At 51.7% G+C, this 18,325-nt stretch overlaps 9 protein-coding genes and 1 non-coding gene across 10 annotated transcripts; 5 read left to right on the top strand and 5 right to left on the bottom strand.

The window, feature by feature from the left end:
• The first annotated feature begins 117 nt into the window (after window positions 1-117).
• On the top strand, window positions 118-1,468 carry BZA70DRAFT_122166 (ribosome recycling factor-domain-containing protein). Its single transcript, XM_064909511.1, has 3 exons — window positions 118-475; window positions 536-926; window positions 988-1,468. The coding sequence occupies exons 1-3, from the start codon at window positions 408-410 to the stop codon at window positions 1,360-1,362; spliced, it is 834 nt and encodes a 277-aa protein (XP_064769082.1). The 5' UTR covers window positions 118-407; the 3' UTR covers window positions 1,363-1,468.
• On the bottom strand, window positions 1,465-2,132 carry BZA70DRAFT_288439 (ankyrin repeat-containing domain protein; the record flags this gene model as incomplete). The annotated part of the gene is made up of 2 exons (XM_064914034.1): window positions 1,465-1,557; window positions 1,650-2,132. 2 exons carry the CDS (start codon window positions 2,130-2,132, stop codon window positions 1,465-1,467), a joined length of 576 nt encoding a protein of 191 aa, XP_064769081.1.
• A 114-nt stretch (window positions 2,133-2,246) lies between these two features.
• On the bottom strand, window positions 2,247-4,467 carry BZA70DRAFT_122083 (kinase-like domain-containing protein). Its single transcript, XM_064909510.1, has 7 exons — window positions 4,106-4,467; window positions 4,003-4,054; window positions 3,444-3,944; window positions 3,376-3,393; window positions 2,909-3,321; window positions 2,738-2,848; window positions 2,247-2,660 (listed from the first exon to the last, which is right to left on the bottom strand). Exons 1-7 carry the CDS (start codon window positions 4,128-4,130, stop codon window positions 2,443-2,445), a joined length of 1,338 nt encoding a protein of 445 aa, XP_064769080.1. The 5' UTR covers window positions 4,131-4,467; the 3' UTR covers window positions 2,247-2,442.
• Window positions 4,468-4,663: 196 nt separating this feature from the next.
• On the top strand, window positions 4,664-6,850 carry BZA70DRAFT_298880 (putative multispanning membrane protein; the record flags this gene model as incomplete). The annotated part of the gene is made up of 6 exons (XM_064914630.1): window positions 4,664-4,736; window positions 4,821-5,121; window positions 5,183-5,386; window positions 5,444-5,977; window positions 6,030-6,105; window positions 6,161-6,850. The coding sequence occupies 6 exons, from the start codon at window positions 4,664-4,666 to the stop codon at window positions 6,848-6,850; spliced, it is 1,878 nt and encodes a 625-aa protein (XP_064769079.1).
• Window positions 6,851-7,489: 639 nt separating this feature from the next.
• BZA70DRAFT_275524 (uncharacterized protein) lies at window positions 7,490-9,610 on the top strand. The gene is made up of 2 exons (XM_064912172.1): window positions 7,490-8,021; window positions 8,089-9,610. Exons 1-2 carry the CDS (start codon window positions 7,635-7,637, stop codon window positions 9,430-9,432), a joined length of 1,731 nt encoding a protein of 576 aa, XP_064769078.1. The 5' UTR covers window positions 7,490-7,634; the 3' UTR covers window positions 9,433-9,610.
• BZA70DRAFT_275523 (cation efflux family-domain-containing protein) lies at window positions 9,611-11,383 on the bottom strand. The gene is made up of 2 exons (XM_064912171.1): window positions 10,866-11,383; window positions 9,611-10,812 (listed from the first exon to the last, which is right to left on the bottom strand). The coding sequence occupies exons 1-2, from the start codon at window positions 11,223-11,225 to the stop codon at window positions 9,763-9,765; spliced, it is 1,410 nt and encodes a 469-aa protein (XP_064769077.1). The 5' UTR covers window positions 11,226-11,383; the 3' UTR covers window positions 9,611-9,762.
• A 500-nt stretch (window positions 11,384-11,883) lies between these two features.
• BZA70DRAFT_303684 (RNA polymerase Rpb7) lies at window positions 11,884-13,058 on the top strand (the record flags this gene model as incomplete). Its single annotated transcript, XM_064914757.1, has 6 exons — window positions 11,884-11,895; window positions 12,007-12,243; window positions 12,308-12,346; window positions 12,402-12,452; window positions 12,510-12,649; window positions 12,718-13,058. The coding sequence occupies 6 exons, from the start codon at window positions 11,884-11,886 to the stop codon at window positions 12,752-12,754; spliced, it is 516 nt and encodes a 171-aa protein (XP_064769076.1). The 3' UTR covers window positions 12,755-13,058.
• Window positions 12,910-13,913, bottom strand: BZA70DRAFT_121920 (ribosomal protein L21-like protein). The gene has a single exon (XM_064909509.1). It carries the CDS (start codon window positions 13,832-13,834, stop codon window positions 13,253-13,255), a length of 582 nt encoding a protein of 193 aa, XP_064769075.1. The 5' UTR covers window positions 13,835-13,913; the 3' UTR covers window positions 12,910-13,252.
• Window positions 13,914-13,984: 71 nt separating this feature from the next.
• Window positions 13,985-17,580, top strand: BZA70DRAFT_121889 (actin cytoskeleton-regulatory complex protein sla1). The gene is made up of 4 exons (XM_064909508.1): window positions 13,985-14,329; window positions 14,403-15,606; window positions 15,661-17,241; window positions 17,298-17,580. The coding sequence occupies exons 1-4, from the start codon at window positions 14,126-14,128 to the stop codon at window positions 17,321-17,323; spliced, it is 3,015 nt and encodes a 1,004-aa protein (XP_064769074.1). The 5' UTR covers window positions 13,985-14,125; the 3' UTR covers window positions 17,324-17,580.
• A 621-nt stretch (window positions 17,581-18,201) lies between these two features.
• On the bottom strand, window positions 18,202-18,273 carry BZA70DRAFT_t32. Its single transcript has one exon. It is a non-coding gene; the product is annotated as a tRNA-Asp (tRNA).
• Between the last annotated feature and the right edge of the window lie 52 nt (window positions 18,274-18,325).

Raw genomic sequence — 18,325 nt, 5'->3', positions numbered from 1 at the left:
TCTTTGTCTTTGTTCTTTTTTGCAGTTTCAGGTTTATTTATTTTCGACGCGAGACCGGAAGTTTTCGGGAGGTCTCGGGCCGGGGTTTTATCGCCACCTTCCCAACACCGTCGTCCCTTCCTATCCACCCCCGCGTCCCCCCTCGTTCTTGCTCATCACAATTTTACAACTAACAACAACAACACGTAGACTCAAGCCGGCGCTCGATCGCAGCCTCGACGATCATCTAAAGATCGACATCTGCGCGTCCAGCGTCACGTGTACACAAACCCCTCAGCTTACGCTTCCAATCTTTCCATAAAATTTCTTGATGTTCGTCGGGAGGAACTACGGCTGTATAGAATTGTACGTAAGAATTGCGCAGTCCTGCCTTCGCTCGTGTTGAGACAAGTAGTGTATATATAGAGATGATTATCCGGTCTTTTTCGTCACGGCTGCTGGTGCCTACCGCGCGGGTGCTCAGGGTTGAATCTAGGTAGGTCGAGGCATATCTTCTCATCGATATACATGAACTAGCAACTAACAGTACTCAAAGACAATGGCTCGCGAACCCGACCCGTCTGCTTTCAACCTCCCCAATCCTGCTCGCCAAACGCTCCAAGACCTCGAAAAAGTCCACCTCGGCCAGCGACACACCTGCCTCGAAACGCGACGCAAAGAAAGGATCTAAAAACGCGCCTGCGGTCGAGGACGAGGACATTTCAGTGCCGATGTACGACGTCAAGGAGTATAAGCAGGCTGCGGACAAGATCGTCGAGAAGTTCAACGAGATTGTGCAGCAGCTAAGACTTGGAAAGGCGGATTTGAACGTGCTTAATCGGTTGAAGGTTCAGGGATATGACAACGAGAAGACGCAGCTCGATAGTGTTGCGCAGGTTACCTCCCGCGGCGGCCGACAGATCTTGATCACCGTCTACGATCCAGACGTACGTCTCCCCAGCTACTTCTCACCAGCTTCTTTCTAAATTGTTGCTAACATACTCGCAGATGGTGACAAACATCCAACGCGCGATCCTCGCCGCAAACCTCAACATGAACCCCGTAATCGACTCCACCAACCGCCAGAACCTGCTGATCCCGATCCCTGCCCCGACCGCGGAGACGCGGAAGGAGACTGCGAACGCGATCAAGGCTGCAGCGCTGAAAGTCCGGACGGGCCAGAACTCGTCTACGGCCGCGATCGCGACGCTCGCGTCCGCGCGCGAGGACGCGCTGGTCGAGATTAAAAAGATGAAGCAGGCGTCGTATAGCAAGGACGTCGTGCGCTCGCTCGAGACGAAGATCGAGGCGTTGAATAAGGAGTACTTGACTAAGATCCAGAAGGCTACCGATGCGGCTGTTAAGGCGGTTTTGAGTGGCTAGGATTTGTATATATCTTGTCTATATCTGAACATATCTTTATAAATGTGTAATATACCTTGAACGAAAACCTATAATACAACGCAATAGCTCTAAAACAATCACCTACACCTTCCTCCGCACACTTCGCTCCTCCTCCGTGCGGCCATCGCCCAACTGCAACCTGACCGCCTCCTCAACTAACCTCCGCACGCTCTCCTCCGGATTATCAGACCTCATCGCCTCATCGATCCGTCTCCTTCTCTCCGCCGCCACCTCATCGTCTTCCCCTCCCCAGCCGGCTCACCCACCCTCTGAATCGACACCGACATCCCCGACCCGCTCGGAATCGCATCCGCAATCCGCCGCTGCATACTCTCGATCCCCTCATCGCCTGCCTCGGTCCCATCCTCCAACCCCTTCAAATACCCCACCACCTCCTCAAAAGGCTCCCCATCCTCCTCCACATCCTTCTGCAACTTCTCCCGCGCCGTCACGCCCTCGTCGTTCTTGACCTTCCAATCCGCACCCAACTCCTCGATCAACACCTTCGCAGTCTCAACCTTCTCCACCACAAACAACGGCGTCTCCCCGTCCTCGTCCAGGATATTCACGTCGCCGCCCCGCTTAACCAGCAACCGCAGCAGATCGTGATGGCCGTACGAGGCTGCTGCGTGCAGAGCAGTGTAGCCGTGCGGGTCTTTGTCGTTCGCGGTGTTGGTGCCGGTTACTAACAGCGCTTCGACGGCGCGGATGTCGTTGTCCGACGCCGCAAGCCAGAGATTCGCAGCCATTTTCTGTTATGATTCTTCTTGGTCTATTCTGTTGTCTGTAGTTTCCGCCTCTTGTCTTCAAAATCAAGAGACTGTGTTATCAGCTATGCAAATCGCAGAGTATTCTATTGATGGCAGAAAAAAGTTGATTACATGTGAGCCGCGCGGGACATAAATTCCATATCACGTGATCTTTATTACTAATATCTTTCGCAAGCCCATAACTTATCTTGACTATAATAACTTGAACAAAAGAGCAAAGAGCAAGACAGTGCAGACAGAAAAGCAGATATCCAGCATGCGAGCAACAAAGCAAGCAAGCACCCACGCCTTACACGAGCCCGCCATCTCCGTCCGCGCTCTGACTATCCGCCAGACTCAAGCGATGTTGCTCATCAGGCGGCGGCTGCCAGCCGGCCACGATTTTCTCCTGGTAAATCGATTCGAGCACGGAAAGTTGGTTTGCGATCCAGCTGTGTTCAAAGCATTCTTCGACCGAGTAGCGGGTTTCGGGGTCGACGCAGAGGAGTCTGCGGACGAGGCTTTTGGCTGTAGTTTGGTTATTTGACAGTCAGCTTGTTAAAGATTCATCGAAACCAGTTGATCAGGAAATGAAACGATGGTACCCGCTGGACTGATATCTTTCCAGTATTGATTAGAAAGGTCTAATTTTCCGGAAACCGCTTTCAACGCCATCCGTTTACTATTCTGCGACACATCGTAAAACGGCGAAATCCCTAAACCATAAAAATTATAGCCAACGCGGAATGAAGAAAGGCAACACTATTTAATAATACCCGAGAGCAGGATATGGAGAATCACGCCTAAACTCCACAGGTCGCATTTCTTGTCGTACCCGCTCTTCTCTGTTTTCGCAAACTTCCGCTGCGTGCCTGCCGCCGGCGCGAGTCCCGCGAATCCCACCTCGGGCGCCGCGTACTCGGGCGTGCCGACGACGGTCGTCATGCGCCGCGCGCCGTCGCGGACGTACTTTGAGATCCCAAAGTCGATGAGCACGACCCTGGCGCCTGGGTGCTGCGACACGCGGAGAATGTTGTCGAGCTTGAGGTCTCGGTGGATGACGTTGTTGCGGTGGAGGTACTCGAGAGCTTTGAGGATCTGGAAGGTTATCAGTAGAGCTTCTGCTTCGGGGATGGAAGACATGTTTTCGCCGTCGGAGAGGTAGCTGAATAGATCGCCGCCCGTGATTCTGTGGCTGAGAGTTAGCGGATGGTCGTAATTCGCAAAGAGTTAGATTCCAGACAGATCCTCAAGTATGTAACTACAAACGTTAGCAGTCGGTCGTCAGTGAGTACAATAATAACCACCTACATTCGATTCCGGATGACGAGTCCATCGTAGACGGAGACAACGTTTGGATGGCGAAGACGCTGCAAGATTGCGATTTCGGTCTTTGCTTTGATCATTCGGATCGAGTTGCCTCTGGTATCAATGATCTTGCACGCGACCTGCCGGCCAGATTTCCGCTCAGTCGCCAGCAGCACGCGGCCAAAAGTCCCGTGTCCGAGCGCGCGGGATGAGATCTCGTAGTCTTTGATATGCGGCCTGTCTTCGTCAAGAGTTGGATCGCCGGCGGTCCAGGGTCCGGCGCGCTGCTGGTGGAACTCGAACGAGCACGCGTGTCTGATCTCGAGTTCGTCGCCGTCAGAGAGCAAGATGCGGCGGTCGTGGCCGATGATGCGACGGTTGTGGAAGGTGCCGTTGCGGCTGCGGTCCCAGCAGTAGACGAGCGGGGCGCTGGAGTCGTCGAATTTGACGGTGTAGATGGTGAAGTGGATGCTGCTGACGGCGCTGTGAGCTACGACTTGGTCACTGAGTTTTGAGATCGTTAGAGAGGCTGTGTAGTAGAGAGCGCTGAGGGAGATATCACCATGAGGACCTACGACCGACGGTAAACTCGCGGTCGTGGAGTAGAGAGATGACTATGATGAGAGTGAGTGAGTGCGGCAGACAGAGGACGCGGGACAGCACACTTTTCTTCTCAGCTGCGGTGTGCATTACAAGCGTAGCTACCTGCTCTGGAGCAGAAACAGAAGCCGGATGATGTCGCGGCTGCGAGGAGGAAGAAGATATGTAAGATCTGAAAGAAGAGATAAGTCAAGAGATGTCTATCATACGAGCTCGTCGACCTCCATGAGCAGCTGGGTCGATTGCTGCGAGGAAGACTGCTGCGAGTCCAGGTGCGCAATTGCAGAGAGCTTCTCGAGTCTCTTCGAAGGAGGCATTGTATCAGAAGAAAGCAGACAACAGAAGATAAACGATGATGAGATAAGAAGAAGGAGGTCAGGAAGCAGAAAGACGTTGAGTTGGAGATGAGCAGGCACGTGTTCAGTGAGCCGCACGATCAAAAGCTTAAAACCAGATTTCGTCCTCGCAACGCGCAACTCGAATCCGCAGCCACGGATCGAGCAGCAACTCATCACATTGCGCAGATTCGCTCTTCGTTGCGTTCTTGTGAATCCCTTTTTGGTCTGCTATAACTGTGCTGCAGCATAGACTCTTGTTTTGAGAGAGGAAGAGAAAGAACGAGAATGAAGTGTGCTTTGCTCGCGCTGAGAGCGCTGCCGGCCTTGCTCGGACTTGCTAATGCGTTCGATTTCACGAGTATGTCTCCTGCCCTGATTCCTTCTCTCTGCTTTGCTATTCAGTGTAGCGCACTTGCTCATCTACTTTTGAATGATGTACTAGGCTGGTCCTCGCAGTCGTTTGCGGACGGCGAGCGTATCCCGCTGATGGTGAACAAGGTCGCCTCCGACACGACGCAGCTTCCGTACGCATACGACGGGCTTCCGTTCGTGTGTCCGTCGACGAACGAGCGCGTGGGTCTTAATCTGGGAGAGATTTTGCGCGGCGATCGGATTGCGGGGTCGGACTACGTGATTGAGATGGGGAGTGATGTCGAGTGCGCGACGTTGTGCACTCGGAAGGTGAAGAGCGGGGATGTTGAGCGCGCGGTGTCGCTGATTCGGAATTCTTATGTCGTGGAGTGGTGAGTTGTGTGGAGAGTTCTGGAGAGAAGTTTAAGAGCGGTTGGGCTGATATAGATGTAGGTTGCTGGATGACTTGCCCGGCGCGACATCGTACGTGTCGGTGGACAAAACACACAAATACTACGCCTCTGGATTCAAGCTCGGGTCGTATGAGAATGACGTGGCATATCTCAACAACCACGTTACGATGATTGTGCGATATCGGCCTCTTGAACAGGATCCGTCGCGAAAGCAGATTGTTGCGTTTGAGGTGTATCCGAAATCGTAGGTCAACTTACTGTGAAGGAGCTGGGAGTTGAGTACTGATGAGTTGTTGTTTAGGATTGCGCAAGAGTATGCGGAATGCCGTCGAAAGGTAAAAGATGGACGAAAGCTGGCACTTGATCCGACAAAGGAAGAGATGGAGATCAGTTATTCGTACTCTGTTTATTTCAAGGAAGATCTCGAGATCACGTACGCCAACCGATGGGATCTGTATTTTTTGAACAACAACGATTCGGACAAGATTCACTGGCTTGCGATTATCAACTCGCTTGTGATTATCTCTCTGCTGACGGTTGTGGTGGCGATCATCATGGTGCGCACGCTTTCGCGCGACATTCAGTCGTATAACCAAGACAGTCACGGCGAGGATGACAAGGACTTGCCGGAAGACATCAGTGGATGGAAGTTATTGCACGGAGATGTGTTTCGACCGCCGGTGCACAAGGGCGTTTTGGCGTCGCTGATTGGAGCAGGAGTGCAGATGTTTGTGATGGGGCTTGCGGTGCTTGGGTTTGCGACGCTGGGGTTTTTGAGTCCGAGTCACCGGGGCGGGTTTCTTAGTCTGGCTCTGTTTCTGTTTGTCTTTGCGGGGTGAGTAGAACTAGTTGAAGGAGAGGAGTATGTTGCTGACATGGTTGGATAGGGTGTTTTCGGGATACTTTAGCTCGAGACTGTACAAGTCGTTCAAGGGAGTGAAGTGGCTGAAGAATGCTTTGAGGGTGGGTGATTTAAATGAGCACGAAGATGAAGCAAAGGCTAACGGTTAATTATAAGACATCGATGCTGGTTCCAGGGGCGCTGCTTGGATTTGTATTTGTGATCAACTTTTTCTCGTGGGGCAAGTCGTCGTCGTCAGCGATTCCGTTCGGAACGCTGGTAGCGTTGATCAGCATGTGGCTTCTGATTCTAGTGCCGCTGGTGATAGTTGGGGCGTGGATTGGATTCCGGCGGCCAGCGATCGAGAGCCCGACGCGGATAAAGGCGATTCCGCGACAGATCCCGATGAGGCCTTGGTACATGAGTCTGGAGTTTTCGGTTGCGTTTGGCGGGCTGATTGAGTTTGCGGTGATTCTGATTGAGTTGCTGTTTATTCTAAAGTCGGTGTGGCAGGACAAGACGGGGTATTACTACATGTACAGTTTTCTGGGTCTGACGTATGTGATTGAGATGGTGACGGTAGTCGAGATCTCGATCGTGACGACGTACGTGCAGTTGTGCGCGGAGGACTATAACTGGTGGTGGCGGTCGTTCTTCGTGGGCTCAGGAGCGGGAGTGTGGATCTTTTTGTACTCGGTGTGGTATTACTTTGCTCGGCTGACGGTGAGCGGGTTTGTGTCTGGGCTGCTGTTTTTCAGTTATTCGTTGATTGCGTGCGCGGTGTACGGGCTTTGCACTGGCACGGTTGCGTTTTTGGGGTCGTATTGGTTTGTGAGTCGGATATATACTGCGGTGAAGACTGACTAGTACAAGAAGAATATACAGAAGATTATAACAAGAATGATAACAGTAGAAGAAGAAGCAACGAGAACAGCACAGAACAGAACAGAACAGCACAACAGAACAGAACAGACAGCAGAACAGAGCAGAAAGAGGGCTGAAAACCACCCGAAAGTCCGCGGAGGGTTCAGAGCAGAGTCTGACAGCGGAAGAGGCCGCGGCCTGAGCTTCCCACTTGGGTCCGCCACCCGCCGGACAAGAGTCATCCTGTCTCTATGTCGATGTCAGGTCAACGCCAAAGGAAGGAATGCGGGTAGAGTCTTTCAAAGCAGAGCAGAGCAAAGGCCACGGTCCGCGGACATTTGTCTGTTGCTGCTGTTGTTGTTGTTGTTGACTCTTCAGGGCTGCTTGGACGCGTGGAGTGTTCCTGGGACCTTGAGGATGACGACATTAACAGAGATGTGCCTGATATTTACTGAATGTTCTATTAGTTATTGTTATTGCTTGTTATTGCTATAACAACTACACTCCTCTCTAATATGAACAGCCTACGTAGGCTGATGCGATAACGAATAATAGTCATCCGCTCCGCGTCGATGGTTCGTGCGCGCGGAGCAGTTTGACTTTTTGAGTAATTAAACAGAATTAAATTTGGATTTTGCTCTTCTCCTCCGCTCTGCTCTTCCTCTACTTCTCCTCCTCCTCCTCCTCCTCAATTATCTCTGATATATAAAAGCAGCCCGTCTGCTTCTGCGCTCAATTGGAAAATGCATTGCTTCACCAACTCTTTTGACTTCTTCCTCCGCTAGTAATGCCTACTCCGCATCTCCAACTATCGTCTACTCATCCTCATCCTCAACCGCATCCCCAACCACCCCGTCCCGTCCTCCCCGGCCGCAGACCGTCCTCTATCGCAACCGCCTCCACCGGCGCCTCTTCTTCCTCCTCCTTTGTCTCTGCCCTCCAATTCTTCTCCTCCTCGCCCTCATCCCCCGCTCCCTCCTCCTCCCATCGCTTATCAATCCTCTTCCATGACAAGAAAGACCACTATCTCCCCGGCAGCGGCATCTCCGGCAACATCCTCATCACCCCTACAAAAGACACCGAGTTCTCCTGCCTCATCGTCACCCTCGAGGGAACCGCGCGGACATGGAACGACCGCGCAGGCGTCGGCAACCGCATCAACATCCGCAACACTGTACGCTCACACTTCCATCCCTCAATTAACTCTCTACCATGCTGACATCTGACATCTCGAACTGCAGTTTCTCAAAATGGCCTGCCCGATAGACGAAGAGGACTACCCCTCCCTGCGCATCTTCCGCGCTCACACAACCTACTCCTTCTACTTCTCCTTTGTCCTCCCGGAAACCCTGCTCGAGACCGAGTGCGACCACCTCGCTTGTCACAGACTGCTTCCCTCCTCCCTCGGCGAAGGCACCTCCTTCTCGCACGATGACTGCTCGCCCGACATGGCCCGCATCACGTACCAGATCCATGCAAAGGTAATCCATCTCAAGCCTCCCGACTCGCGCCGGACCGTTCCACTCCAGGCCTCGGCGCCGTTCAACGTCGTCGCGGCTTACAAGCCCGATATCAACAATATCCCGCACCACCATTTCCGCGATCAGGAAGTCAGTCAGCACAGCTCGGATAGTTTTACGCGGTTTTACCGCACCACAAAAATCCTGAAAAAGGGCCTGCTGATCAAGAAGAGTATGGCGGGGAAAATCACTCTCGAGGCGAGCATCCTGCAGCCTTTCATTTTTGGTCAGCCGGACTCGTCCGTGCCTATGCTTCTCACCCTCTCCTGCTCGCCAGGCGACAACCCGCAGTCATTGCCAAAGGTAGAGTCTGCGACAGTTAGACTGAGAGCGTATACCTATTTCTCGACCGTGTCGATGACATATCTCCCTGTGCCGGACTCGCGCGCGGTCGACCCCAGACTGGGAATCTACCACGAGACCTTCTCCATCAACTCCACCGCCTTCCCAACCCCTCCTTCTTCTACGCCATGCGCGCAGTGGTCCAAAGAAAGCGCAAACCACCACACGTTCAGCACGACTTTGCAGCTTCGACTTCCGCGCTTCCGCACTCTGGTGCCGAACTTTTGGTCATGTCTGATCGGCCGGCAATACGAAGCTGAAGTCACTGTCAAGCTCTCGGCGGGATACGGCTCGATCTCGCTCAAGATCCCTGTCGAGATCACGACTTCCGACGTCGCGGACATGCTCCTCAACTCGGAGCTCTTGACTTCCTCTCCCGCCCTCCAACCTCGCCGCTCCTCTTCCTCATCCGACTCCAGCGACACCGCCTCCGACGACGATGACGACGACGTGCTCAACGTCTTCACGCACTGGAGCCAGCCACCCGTTCGCAGGCGGGATTCAAACCACCCGACGATGTATGACATCCACCACTCCGAGCTGCGCAACGCGCGCCACCTAGCCGCCTACGCGAGCATCAACGATCTCGCGACGAGCGCGGCACGGCTGTGTCAGGACTTGTCGCCGAGTGTGGCGATTCCAATGTATAGACATCACAGCTATAATCCGCAGAGGGAGGAGGAGCGGGAGGCTATGTTGGGTGACGCGCAGGTTGTTGCTTAGATTGTTAGAGAAGAGCATTGTTTTCGAATCTGGTTTCCATTCTGGTATTGTTTTATTTGGTTTTTGTTCATATGGTTTGTTTGGGTTTTCTGTCTTTTTCTTTGTATGTTTATGTTCATGATCTGGTCTACAGTCTTAAAAGTATAGTGTAAAAGTTTCTATAAATCAAAATACTAAATCAAATTATCTACTTACACCACTCTCCAAAAGAAACGAAAACAAAAGTATAGAAAAAGCCCAATCCAGCAAAAAGTAAACACAAATGTTCAAACATAATCAGAAAGAAATCTATGGTATACAGAACCTACAACCTACAGAATATAATCAAAATCACCTCGGCAGATGTCCAGCAAAATTATCATTCCGATAATCGATATGCACAAAAGCCCGCTCGACCATCGGCAGCGTCTCGAGCGCATACTGCAAGCTCTCGCCCACGTCATGACTATCTCTCAAGCTCATCTTCTCTCTCACCATGACGTCGACCTCGACGTTCAGGTTATCGCCCGCGTAGTACGCGTTCAGCGAGGTGATTTGCTGGATGCAGTCCGCGAACCGCATGCACAGGTACAGGACCACCTGACGGTCTGCGGATTTGGCGGCGGCGCCGGTCAGGTGGTTGATGTGGTCGAGGGCGGTTTGCGACCATGTGAAGATGACGTACGCGGACAGGATGATTGCGCCGATCGAGTCGAGCTGCGGGGCGTGGAAGAGTAGGGCCATGAGCGGGAAGAGGATCGAGAAGACGTTGAAGATGACGTCGGTCTCCGCGTCCTGCGCGAGCGCGCGCACGGCGGTGGAGTTTACGCTGCGGCACCAGAGCCATGCGCCGGCTTTCGTGACGATGGTCATGACCATGATCACGATCGTCGAGACTCCGAGCGAGACTTCTTGCTGCTCGGCGTAGAGCCGGCCGACGGCCTCGATAAGGACCTGGATGAAGGAGACAATCATAATCACAGAAAAGACAAGCACGCCGATTGGCTCGAGTCGCGCGCGGCCGACAGGGAACGCGGCTTTCAGGCGTGAGTTTTCGGATTGGATGAATTTCGCGCTCGTCCAGATGATTGCCGTCGACAGGAAATCAAGGGCCGAGTCAACGAGGGAGGCGATGAGCGAGAGCGAGTTCGAGAGCACGGCGACGGCAGCTTTGCCGCCGAGCAAGAAGACGTTGAGCACAAAGTTGAAGAGGATTGCCATGCGGATGCCGCGCTCTTCGTCGGGGTCGTAGCCGAGTAGAGGAAGGCCTTCTTCTTCGATGTTTCCAGGGACTTCCAGGTGGCGATGGACGGACTCGTCGCCGTAGACCTGGAGCACGTTCTCGGGGATTTTGGAGTCGAGCAGTCTGTCGATCTCGCTGTAGCGGTCGATGAGTTCGTTCTAAGAGAGTTGTTAGAGTGAGATGAGGAGAGTGGGCTTTATATAAGACACACCTGCTCTTGGTAGAACTTTCTCAGCTTTCTGTTCTTGACTGTGCTGAGATCAACCCGCTTCTCTTCCCAGTTCGTCAAGGCCTTGCTATTCCCAATCAACGCCCGTGATCTGCGCTCGAGCAGGTTGGTGAGTCGCGAGATGGAGTCCATGCGCTGGAGCTTCGACGGCGGGGCCATTGCGAAGGAGATGAGGTCGGGCGAGAGGGCGGTGGTGCCTCCCTCTTCGACTATGAAATCAAACATGGACGGTCTTCGCATCATGGTGGGCGAGGCCGCGAGGGAGATGTAGGAGTCGACCGGTGGCTGGGGACGGGGCGAGGCCGGTATTGGCACCATCCTGACGTTTCTGGGCGAGGCCATTATAATATGAAGAGAAGAAGGAGAAGTAGGAGCGGTTTGTTATAAGAAGATGTTGGTGAAGACGAACTGGGGTTTAAATAGTCGCAGATCAAAGTCATCTTCGTCATCGCACATCCCCGAAGCGGTTTGTTTACATATGCCAAAAGCGTCAATCTGCCTGATCTGATAAGATCGACTTTGATCTCAGTGATCCAACTCTCGACAATACCGAGTGTTTGTAGATGAGTGCTTGTTGCTTTATTAAAGACTGTTTAGTTTTTGGTTCTATTCTGTTGTTTTAGTATTTGCATCGTATAGGCGGTGATGTTAGTTGAGCGGTTGGATATGTATAATGACTAAGATATGACATAATACGCAACATGTGCATTACCTAATATATATTATTTCTATTATATGAATAAAACAGTCGAATACTACACAAAACACAGTAGTTATTTTTATCATGCTCTATTATCCTCTGAATGCATCGCTATTGTCGAAAGTATCAATCATAAAGTAGAGTCAGAACGAATATCTAAAGCACAAACACCCTCACATTTATGCAGTTCAACACCACAAATCCACAATCCTCACGCACCGGATTCGAGCCCGTAGAGGATTCCGTCCTTTCTCCATCCCGTCTGATCCCTTCCTCTCCAAAGCACAGATTTATATATCAATGTTTTTCCTTGTATGTTGTTCTGTTTTTGTGTTCTTACTCTGCATTCTCAGCCCTGAATTGCGCGCAGAGACAAGTTTTTGAAAACAGCATTCTCACACGGGATCTCTTGGTTCTATACAGAAAGACCTGTCGCTGAGCATAACCCTGCATCCGTCTTACTTCGGACCGTCTATGCACTCGTACCTGCGCTCGAAGCTGCTGCAGGACGTGGAAGGCACTTGTTCGGGAGAGTATGGGTATATAATCTATGTCATGGACGGCATGCGCATCGACGTCGACCGCGGCCGCGTGATTCCCGGTAACGGCGGCGCGGAGTTTGTTGTAAAGTACCGGGCGATTGTCTGGAGACCGTTTAAGGTCTGTTTTCTGTTGTTTTGAGGTCTTGGCTGTGTTTGTGCTGACTTGTTGCTTTCTTGCGCAGGGAGAAGTTGTGGATTCGGTCGTGACCAGTGTCAACAATGTTTGTCTTGTCCGCTCAAACTATTCTGACAAAGTCGAGAGCTAACATGTTACAGGTCGGCTTCTTTGCTGATGTTGGTCCTTTGAGCGTGTTTGTGTCTACAAAAGTATGCAAGCTCAGACAAGTCTTCTGTGTAGTGACAGCTTATTGATATCGTGTCTAGTTAATACCGTCAGATATGCGATTCGATCCAAACAGCTCTCCACCAGCATATGTGTCTGACGACCAGACTATTGAAAGAGGAAGCCATGTTCGTCTGAAGATTGTCGGAACTCGTGTCGATGTCGGAGAGATGTTTGCAATGTTCGTTTGTTCTGCATCGTATTCTGTGTGCTCTGTACAGACATTTACTGACTTTCATCTTACTACAGCGGGAGTATCAAGGAGGACTACTTGGGTGTATTATAGACTGTATACTAAGAAAACAGGTGAGACGGTGAGACGACAACCGGCAAAAAAAGAGAAAAGAGAAGATCGTTTGATATATAATTATGGCATCGGGGTTTCTACGTTATAGCTCTGCTCCTGAAAGCTACTACTTTTTACTAATTTTCAGTTTTATATTATTTTGGAGTTAGATTGTTTGCATGTATAGTATATGTTTTGCTTTTGTTCAGTGTTGTTTGTTTGTGCTGTCGTAGAAAAGCTTTGTTTAATGAATGAATTGTGACGCTATTACAGATATGAGTAGATGTACATTAGAACAGACTATTTACAGCTACTGGTAGATATTCATTAGAATAACAGAATAATTACAGCTACTGCCATTGGGTTGTAGATGTATATTTTATTCAGTGTAGCTTGATTGTGCCGTCGTAGATGTCGTAGAAAAGCATTAATTGTTGAGATGAATTATAGATATACATTAGATAACAACTATTTACAACGATCGACAACAACTACAACTCATGGGTTGTATCCGATTTCAGAGATAGTGAGGACGGTGAAAGTGTGTTTGCTCTTGATGTGCTTCGTCCGTCTGGTGCGCTGTTTCTTGCGGATCTTGACTCTCAGCGGCTCCTTCGTTTCCTCAACCACTCTTGCGCGGACGACACACCGCTCGTCATCAATAAATGGCTCGCCCTTCCACGTCAGCTTCCGGGAACCCAGGCTCTCGATCTGCGTCAGGCGAATAACATCTCCAACCTCGACGTCCTTCATCCGGAACGGCAGCGTGACGGTGTCGCCTACCGAGACGAGGAACTTGTGCGTGTGAAGCTTGACGGTGGCGTAGAGAGGCGTCTGCAGCGAGTGATAAAGATGACTGCTCGGTTTGAAAGCAGCTGCGAGCTGCTCGGGGGTCGGGTTCGTGACTGTGGTGTTGACTTCGGGGAAGGCGGAGGCCAGCGCCGAGTCGAGGGAGACCGACGGCGAGGCGGCGGAGGTGGACGCGAGTCGCCGGAAGACGGAGGTCGTTGTTCTGCTGCTACTTCTCAGCGCCATTGAGCGCTCGAACGCGCCGAGCATGTTTCTCCAGAGCGCAGCCATGTTGCTGGTGCTGTGCTGATGCTGCTGTTGCTGTCGACGATGTTCAATTCGAGGAGAGCGAAATCAAAATATTTTCGTGTCAGCATCGAGGGCTTTGTGCTCAGCGCCGCCCCGAGCAAGCCGGCAGCCAAACCTCCAGCGGCCCAGGTTCACGGCCTCTGTTGACAACCTCGTTCGTTTTGGTATTCTGCCTGCTCAGCAGAGAATAAAAGCATTAACGGAATTCAATTATCTGCTGTCTGATTCTACGCTTCTTTCCGCTCTGATAGACCCGCAGCACGCCTCGCCATCATGCCCTCGCTCTTCCTCGCTCTCTGCGTGGCTATCTACCCCTACCAAGCCCAGTCCCCGCAGGAGCTCTCTCTCGCCGAGGGCGACGTGCTCTACATCCTCGACAAAAACACAGAGGATGACTGGTGGAAGGCAAAGAAGCGCATGGTTGGCGCAGAGGAGGACGAGCCCGTCGGATTGGTGCCCAACAACTACGTCGAGAGCGTGCGTTCCTGATCTCCGTCTCCGTCTTCTTCTATTATCATTCTCTCTTACTAACCTGCTCTTCTTCCTTCAGCTACCCGTCACAGGCAAGGCCAGGGCCATGTACGACTACGATCGCCAGACCGACGAAGAAGTCACAATCAAAGAAGACGAGATCCTAGATGTTTACGACACCTCTGATCCGGACTGGGTCCTCGTCGGCGTCCGCGACGAGTACGGCTTCGCCCCATCCAATTACCTCGAGTTTGTCTCCGACGCCCAGTTAAATGCCGCCGCCGCTGCTGCTAGCATGGCATCCCCACAATCCGCTGCCGCCCCGGTCGCTTATCAGCCGCCTGTTGCCCAGCAGCCGATACCGCAGCAGCAACCGCCCCAGCAATACGAACCCCAGTACGACTCCCCGCAGCAGCAATACGAAGAAACTCCCCCTCCCCAGCCTGTCCGCCCGCAAGCAACCGGACAGCGGTCATATCACTCCGACAGTTTCTCACACTACCGCCAACCCGAGCCGGAGTACGACGAGGACGAGGAAGAAGAGGCCCCGCGTCTCCCGTCCCGTCCGCGTGCGCAGTCTGCTCAATCGAACGAATCAATTATCTCGCCAAGCTCTTCTTCTCCTTCTAAGCGCAACACCGGTTTCCTCAAATGGAGCGTCCAAGAAGTCGACGGCAAGAAAAAGTACAAGGCAACCCTCGGCATCGGCAACGGATCCGTCATGTTCTCTCCTGAAAGCGAAAAGTCCAGCTCTTCTTCTCAGCAGTGGTCAATTACGAACCTCGTCCACTACAACTCGGAGAAAAAGCATGTCTTCCTTGAGTTTGAGCACCCGTCCGTCTCGCTCGACCTACATGCCGGTTCCAAGGATGCCGCTCAGGAAATCATGTCTGCCCTCGGCGACCTCGTCGGTGCCAAGCGCGCCTCGGGTCTGCGCGAAGTCATCCATGCCTCTGTCCCTACCGGCCAGCGTTACGGCCGCGCCCTCTACGACTTTGATGCCGAAGGAGCCGACGAAGTGACGATCCGCGAAGGCGACGACGTTTTCATTCTCGACGATTCAATGAGCGACGAGTGGATCGTCATCAAACACGCTCTTTCTGGATCTGAGGGTGTCGTCCCTCGGAGCTACATCGAGATCATCCGGAAGCCGTCTCGCAAACCCACGATTGAAGAGGAAGAATCTCCGCAGAAGTCGAAGCGCTCTTCAAAGAGAGAGTCCCGTGTCTCTCGACGAGAATCCCACAACGACTCACCGCCTCCCAAAGCACCCTCGAAGCCGAGTACGTTAACTAATCTTTGCTCTCATCTGAAATCAGACACTAACCCAAATCTAGAACCCGATCCGTCGAAAATCCGTACCTGGACAGACCGTACCGGATCCTTCAAAGTCGAAGCGGCCTTTGTCGGACTGCAGGACGGCAAGATCCAGCTCCACAAGGTCAATGGTGTCAAGATTGCAGTCGCGGCAAACAAAATGTCAATCGAAGATCTCGACTATGTCGAGCGTCTCACCGGCGAGCCGCTTCGACCCGAGTCTTCCACCTCCTCTCGCCGACGCTCGACCATGGGCGTTGTTCCATCAGGTGGTGAATCAGGCCTCGTTGCTCAGCGAACGGGCCAGAACGGAGCTAATCATAACAATGGTGCTCGAAAAAGCTCTTTCGACTGGTTCGAGTTCTTTTTGTCCTGCGGAGTCGACTACAACAACTGCCAGCGCTACGCTATCAACTTTGACCGAGACCAAATGGACGAGTCCGTGCTCCCGGAGATCTCGCAGTCGGTCATGCGAATGCTGGGCTTGAAAGAAGGAGACATCATTCGAGTGAAGAAAGTCATTGATGAAAAGTATGGAAAGAAATCGGCAGGACAGACCGAAGAAGCCAATGAAGATGGCACTACTCTCTTCGCCGGTCCTGGCGGCGCGCTCAAGAACAACACTAGAAAGTCAAGACCCGCCCCGGCGGTGACAACTTCTACATCTGTCGACGGTAGCCTTTTGGCGGGAGACCAGCCTCCTCCTCAGCCTAGGCGGCCCGAACAAGCTCAGACCGTGGGTGATCTACTTTCGTCGTCGGCCAACGACTCGCAAGCGTCTACCCCCGCGCCTGCCCCTGTGCAGCGACCTGAACCTACTGGGGCTCTCAGGGATCTTATGAACCCTCTTGTCCCGTCTCCTGCTCCTATTCAACAGTCGCAACCTACGGGTCCTTCCCAGCAGCAGCAGCAGCCCCCTGCACCGCTTGTGTCTGCCATCACCGGCCAGCAGGCTCAGCCGAACGCACAGTACGCCGCTCTTCAACCAAAGATCGTGTACCAACAACCTCCTCAGCAGCAGATTGTTGCACCTACGGGTATGATCATCACCTCACAGCCGCAGCAGATCTTCACTGCCGTCTCGGCGGCTCCGCAGCAGGTGCCGATGAACACTATCTTTGTGCAGTCACCACCGCCGCAGCAAGCCCAGCCTGTATTCTACGGCATCCAGCGTCCCGCGCCGCCTCCGCCTGTGCAGGCGCAGCCGCAGCCTAACGGAGGTGGAACTGTCTTTATCCAGCAGACGGGATATCCCGGACAATCGCCCTTCCAGAACGTGATTGCCCAGCCTCTACAGGCGCAACCCACGCGCCAGTTCGTACCCCAATCTCAATTCGGCATTGCGGCCATGCAGACCGGCTTCGGCGGCGTCTTGCAACCCCAGCAGACTGCATTCCAACCCCAGCAGCAACAATATCAACCGCAGCAGTTGCAGTCGCAACCTACGGGATGGGGCTTTGGCAATGGACCTCCAGGTGGTCGTGATGTCATGACACCGCTGGTCCCGACAAAGACTGGACCGCCTCCGAAGGTTAGCTTTGGCGTTAACGCCGTTCAGCCTACGCCGACCGGTAAGAGGCAGGCGAATCTTGCCGCAGCAAGTAAGTGTTCTTTTATTTTATTTCAATTGCTCCTGATGCTAATTATGATTCTCCAGCCGCTGAAAATCCCTTTGGATTCTAAACTGAGAGTCTGTGTTATTAGACATGCTCAGTGTGACGATTGATTCTTGATTCTCTTTTCCACGCACATGCGCTCTACTCCGTGCCGTGTCATATTTTTGGTTCTTCTCGTAGTTGTTTTTCCTTCCTAGTGACTGTATCAAGAGAAAAGTACTGCGTTTGTTTACTCCGATGTACTCTAGCTACACCTCACCTAGAACCCGTCGACTTTAATTCCTCGGGTCTTTCTCAACCGCTGTACAATGCGTCAGTTCAAACTTTTATTGTTCTGTTTCTTTTTTTACTTTTGCAATTCATATCCTACAGAAGGGTAGTCAAGCACTTGCCCCATATCTTATCTATTTGATTCATTATTGTTATCAGTCCTGTTTTCTTTTTCGTGTTTTCTGTTTTCATATGTGTACTGCAATTATATCATGGTGATGATAATTTTGACTCTTTTCTTTTCTTCTCTTTTTTTCCTTTCTTATTCATTATTAGTAGTTGATGTGTTATCCATGGTTTCCCAGTTCTCATGTTCTTTTATAAATTCATTTCATTCATATTCATTCCAAAGCTCTTAGTTCTACTCTTTAGACGAGAAATATCCCCAGGGGGACAGTTTTTCAGTTCATCTTGGGTTTATTCAAATTACATAAAATTTTCAAGCGTCGCCAATGTCATTCTTTGATGAGATTTGCGTGAATGTGTTTAATACCGGGCTACTTCAAAGTGTAAAAAAGTAGCAAGCAACTTTTATGCCCTAATCTTCGTCACTTTTATAAATTTACAAAAGATAACAAAGAACAGGTTATGCAATAACAATCAAATAATTTCCAAAAAAAAAAATAAAAGAAAAACAAAAAAGAAAAAAAAAATATTGAAGTCGCGAGACATATTCTCGGTAACGGGGAATTGAACCCCGGTCCCCCGCGTGACAGGCGGAAATTCTAGCCACTAAACTATTACCGACTTCTTGAGATTTTTGGGAGTTCTTGCGCTATATAACCGTTTTTAGTAGAAG

This window comes from Myxozyma melibiosi, assembly GCF_037950935.1.
Source record: "Myxozyma melibiosi strain Phaff 52-87 chromosome Unknown BZA70scaffold_3, whole genome shotgun sequence".
Lineage (NCBI taxonomy): Eukaryota > Fungi > Ascomycota > Lipomycetes > Lipomycetales > Lipomycetaceae > Myxozyma > Myxozyma melibiosi.
This window is presented reverse-complemented; position numbering and strand designations above follow the sequence as displayed.

Bases quoted from the DNA above. Each gene is read 5' to 3' on its own strand.
- BZA70DRAFT_122166 (XM_064909511.1), top strand. From the start codon at position 408: ATGATTATCCGGTCTTTTTCGTCACGGCTGCTGGTGCCTACCGCGCGG. The intron at 476-535 runs GTAGGTCGAGGC...CAGTACTCAAAG, and splicing joins GTGCTCAGGGTTGAATCTAG to ACAATGGCTCGCGAACCCGA. The intron at 927-987 runs GTACGTCTCCCC...ACATACTCGCAG, and splicing joins TCACCGTCTACGATCCAGAC to ATGGTGACAAACATCCAACG.
- BZA70DRAFT_122083 (XM_064909510.1), bottom strand. From the start codon at position 4,130: ATGCACACCGCAGCTGAGAAGAAAA. The intron at 2,849-2,908 runs GTATTATTAAAT...TTTATGGTTTAG, and splicing joins TCTCCATATCCTGCTCTCGG to GGATTTCGCCGTTTTACGAT. The intron at 2,661-2,737 runs GTACCATCGTTT...ACCAAACTACAG, and splicing joins GAAAGATATCAGTCCAGCGG to CCAAAAGCCTCGTCCGCAGA.
- BZA70DRAFT_275524 (XM_064912172.1), top strand. From the start codon at position 7,635: ATGCCTACTCCGCATCTCCAACTATCGTCTACTCATCCTCATCCTCAA. The intron at 8,022-8,088 runs GTACGCTCACAC...CTCGAACTGCAG, and splicing joins GCATCAACATCCGCAACACT to TTTCTCAAAATGGCCTGCCC.
- BZA70DRAFT_275523 (XM_064912171.1), bottom strand. From the start codon at position 11,225: ATGGCCTCGCCCAGAAACGTCAGGATGGTGCCAATACCGGCCTCGCCC. The intron at 10,813-10,865 runs GTGTGTCTTATA...CAACTCTCTTAG, and splicing joins GAAAGTTCTACCAAGAGCAG to AACGAACTCATCGACCGCTA.
- BZA70DRAFT_121920 (XM_064909509.1), bottom strand. From the start codon at position 13,834: ATGGCTGCGCTCTGGAGAAACATGCTCGGCGCGTTCGAGCGCTCAATG.
- BZA70DRAFT_121889 (XM_064909508.1), top strand. From the start codon at position 14,126: ATGCCCTCGCTCTTCCTCGCTCTCTGCGTGGCTATCTACCCCTACCAA. The intron at 14,330-14,402 runs GTGCGTTCCTGA...TTCTTCCTTCAG, and splicing joins CCAACAACTACGTCGAGAGC to CTACCCGTCACAGGCAAGGC. The intron at 15,607-15,660 runs GTACGTTAACTA...ACCCAAATCTAG, and splicing joins CAAAGCACCCTCGAAGCCGA to AACCCGATCCGTCGAAAATC.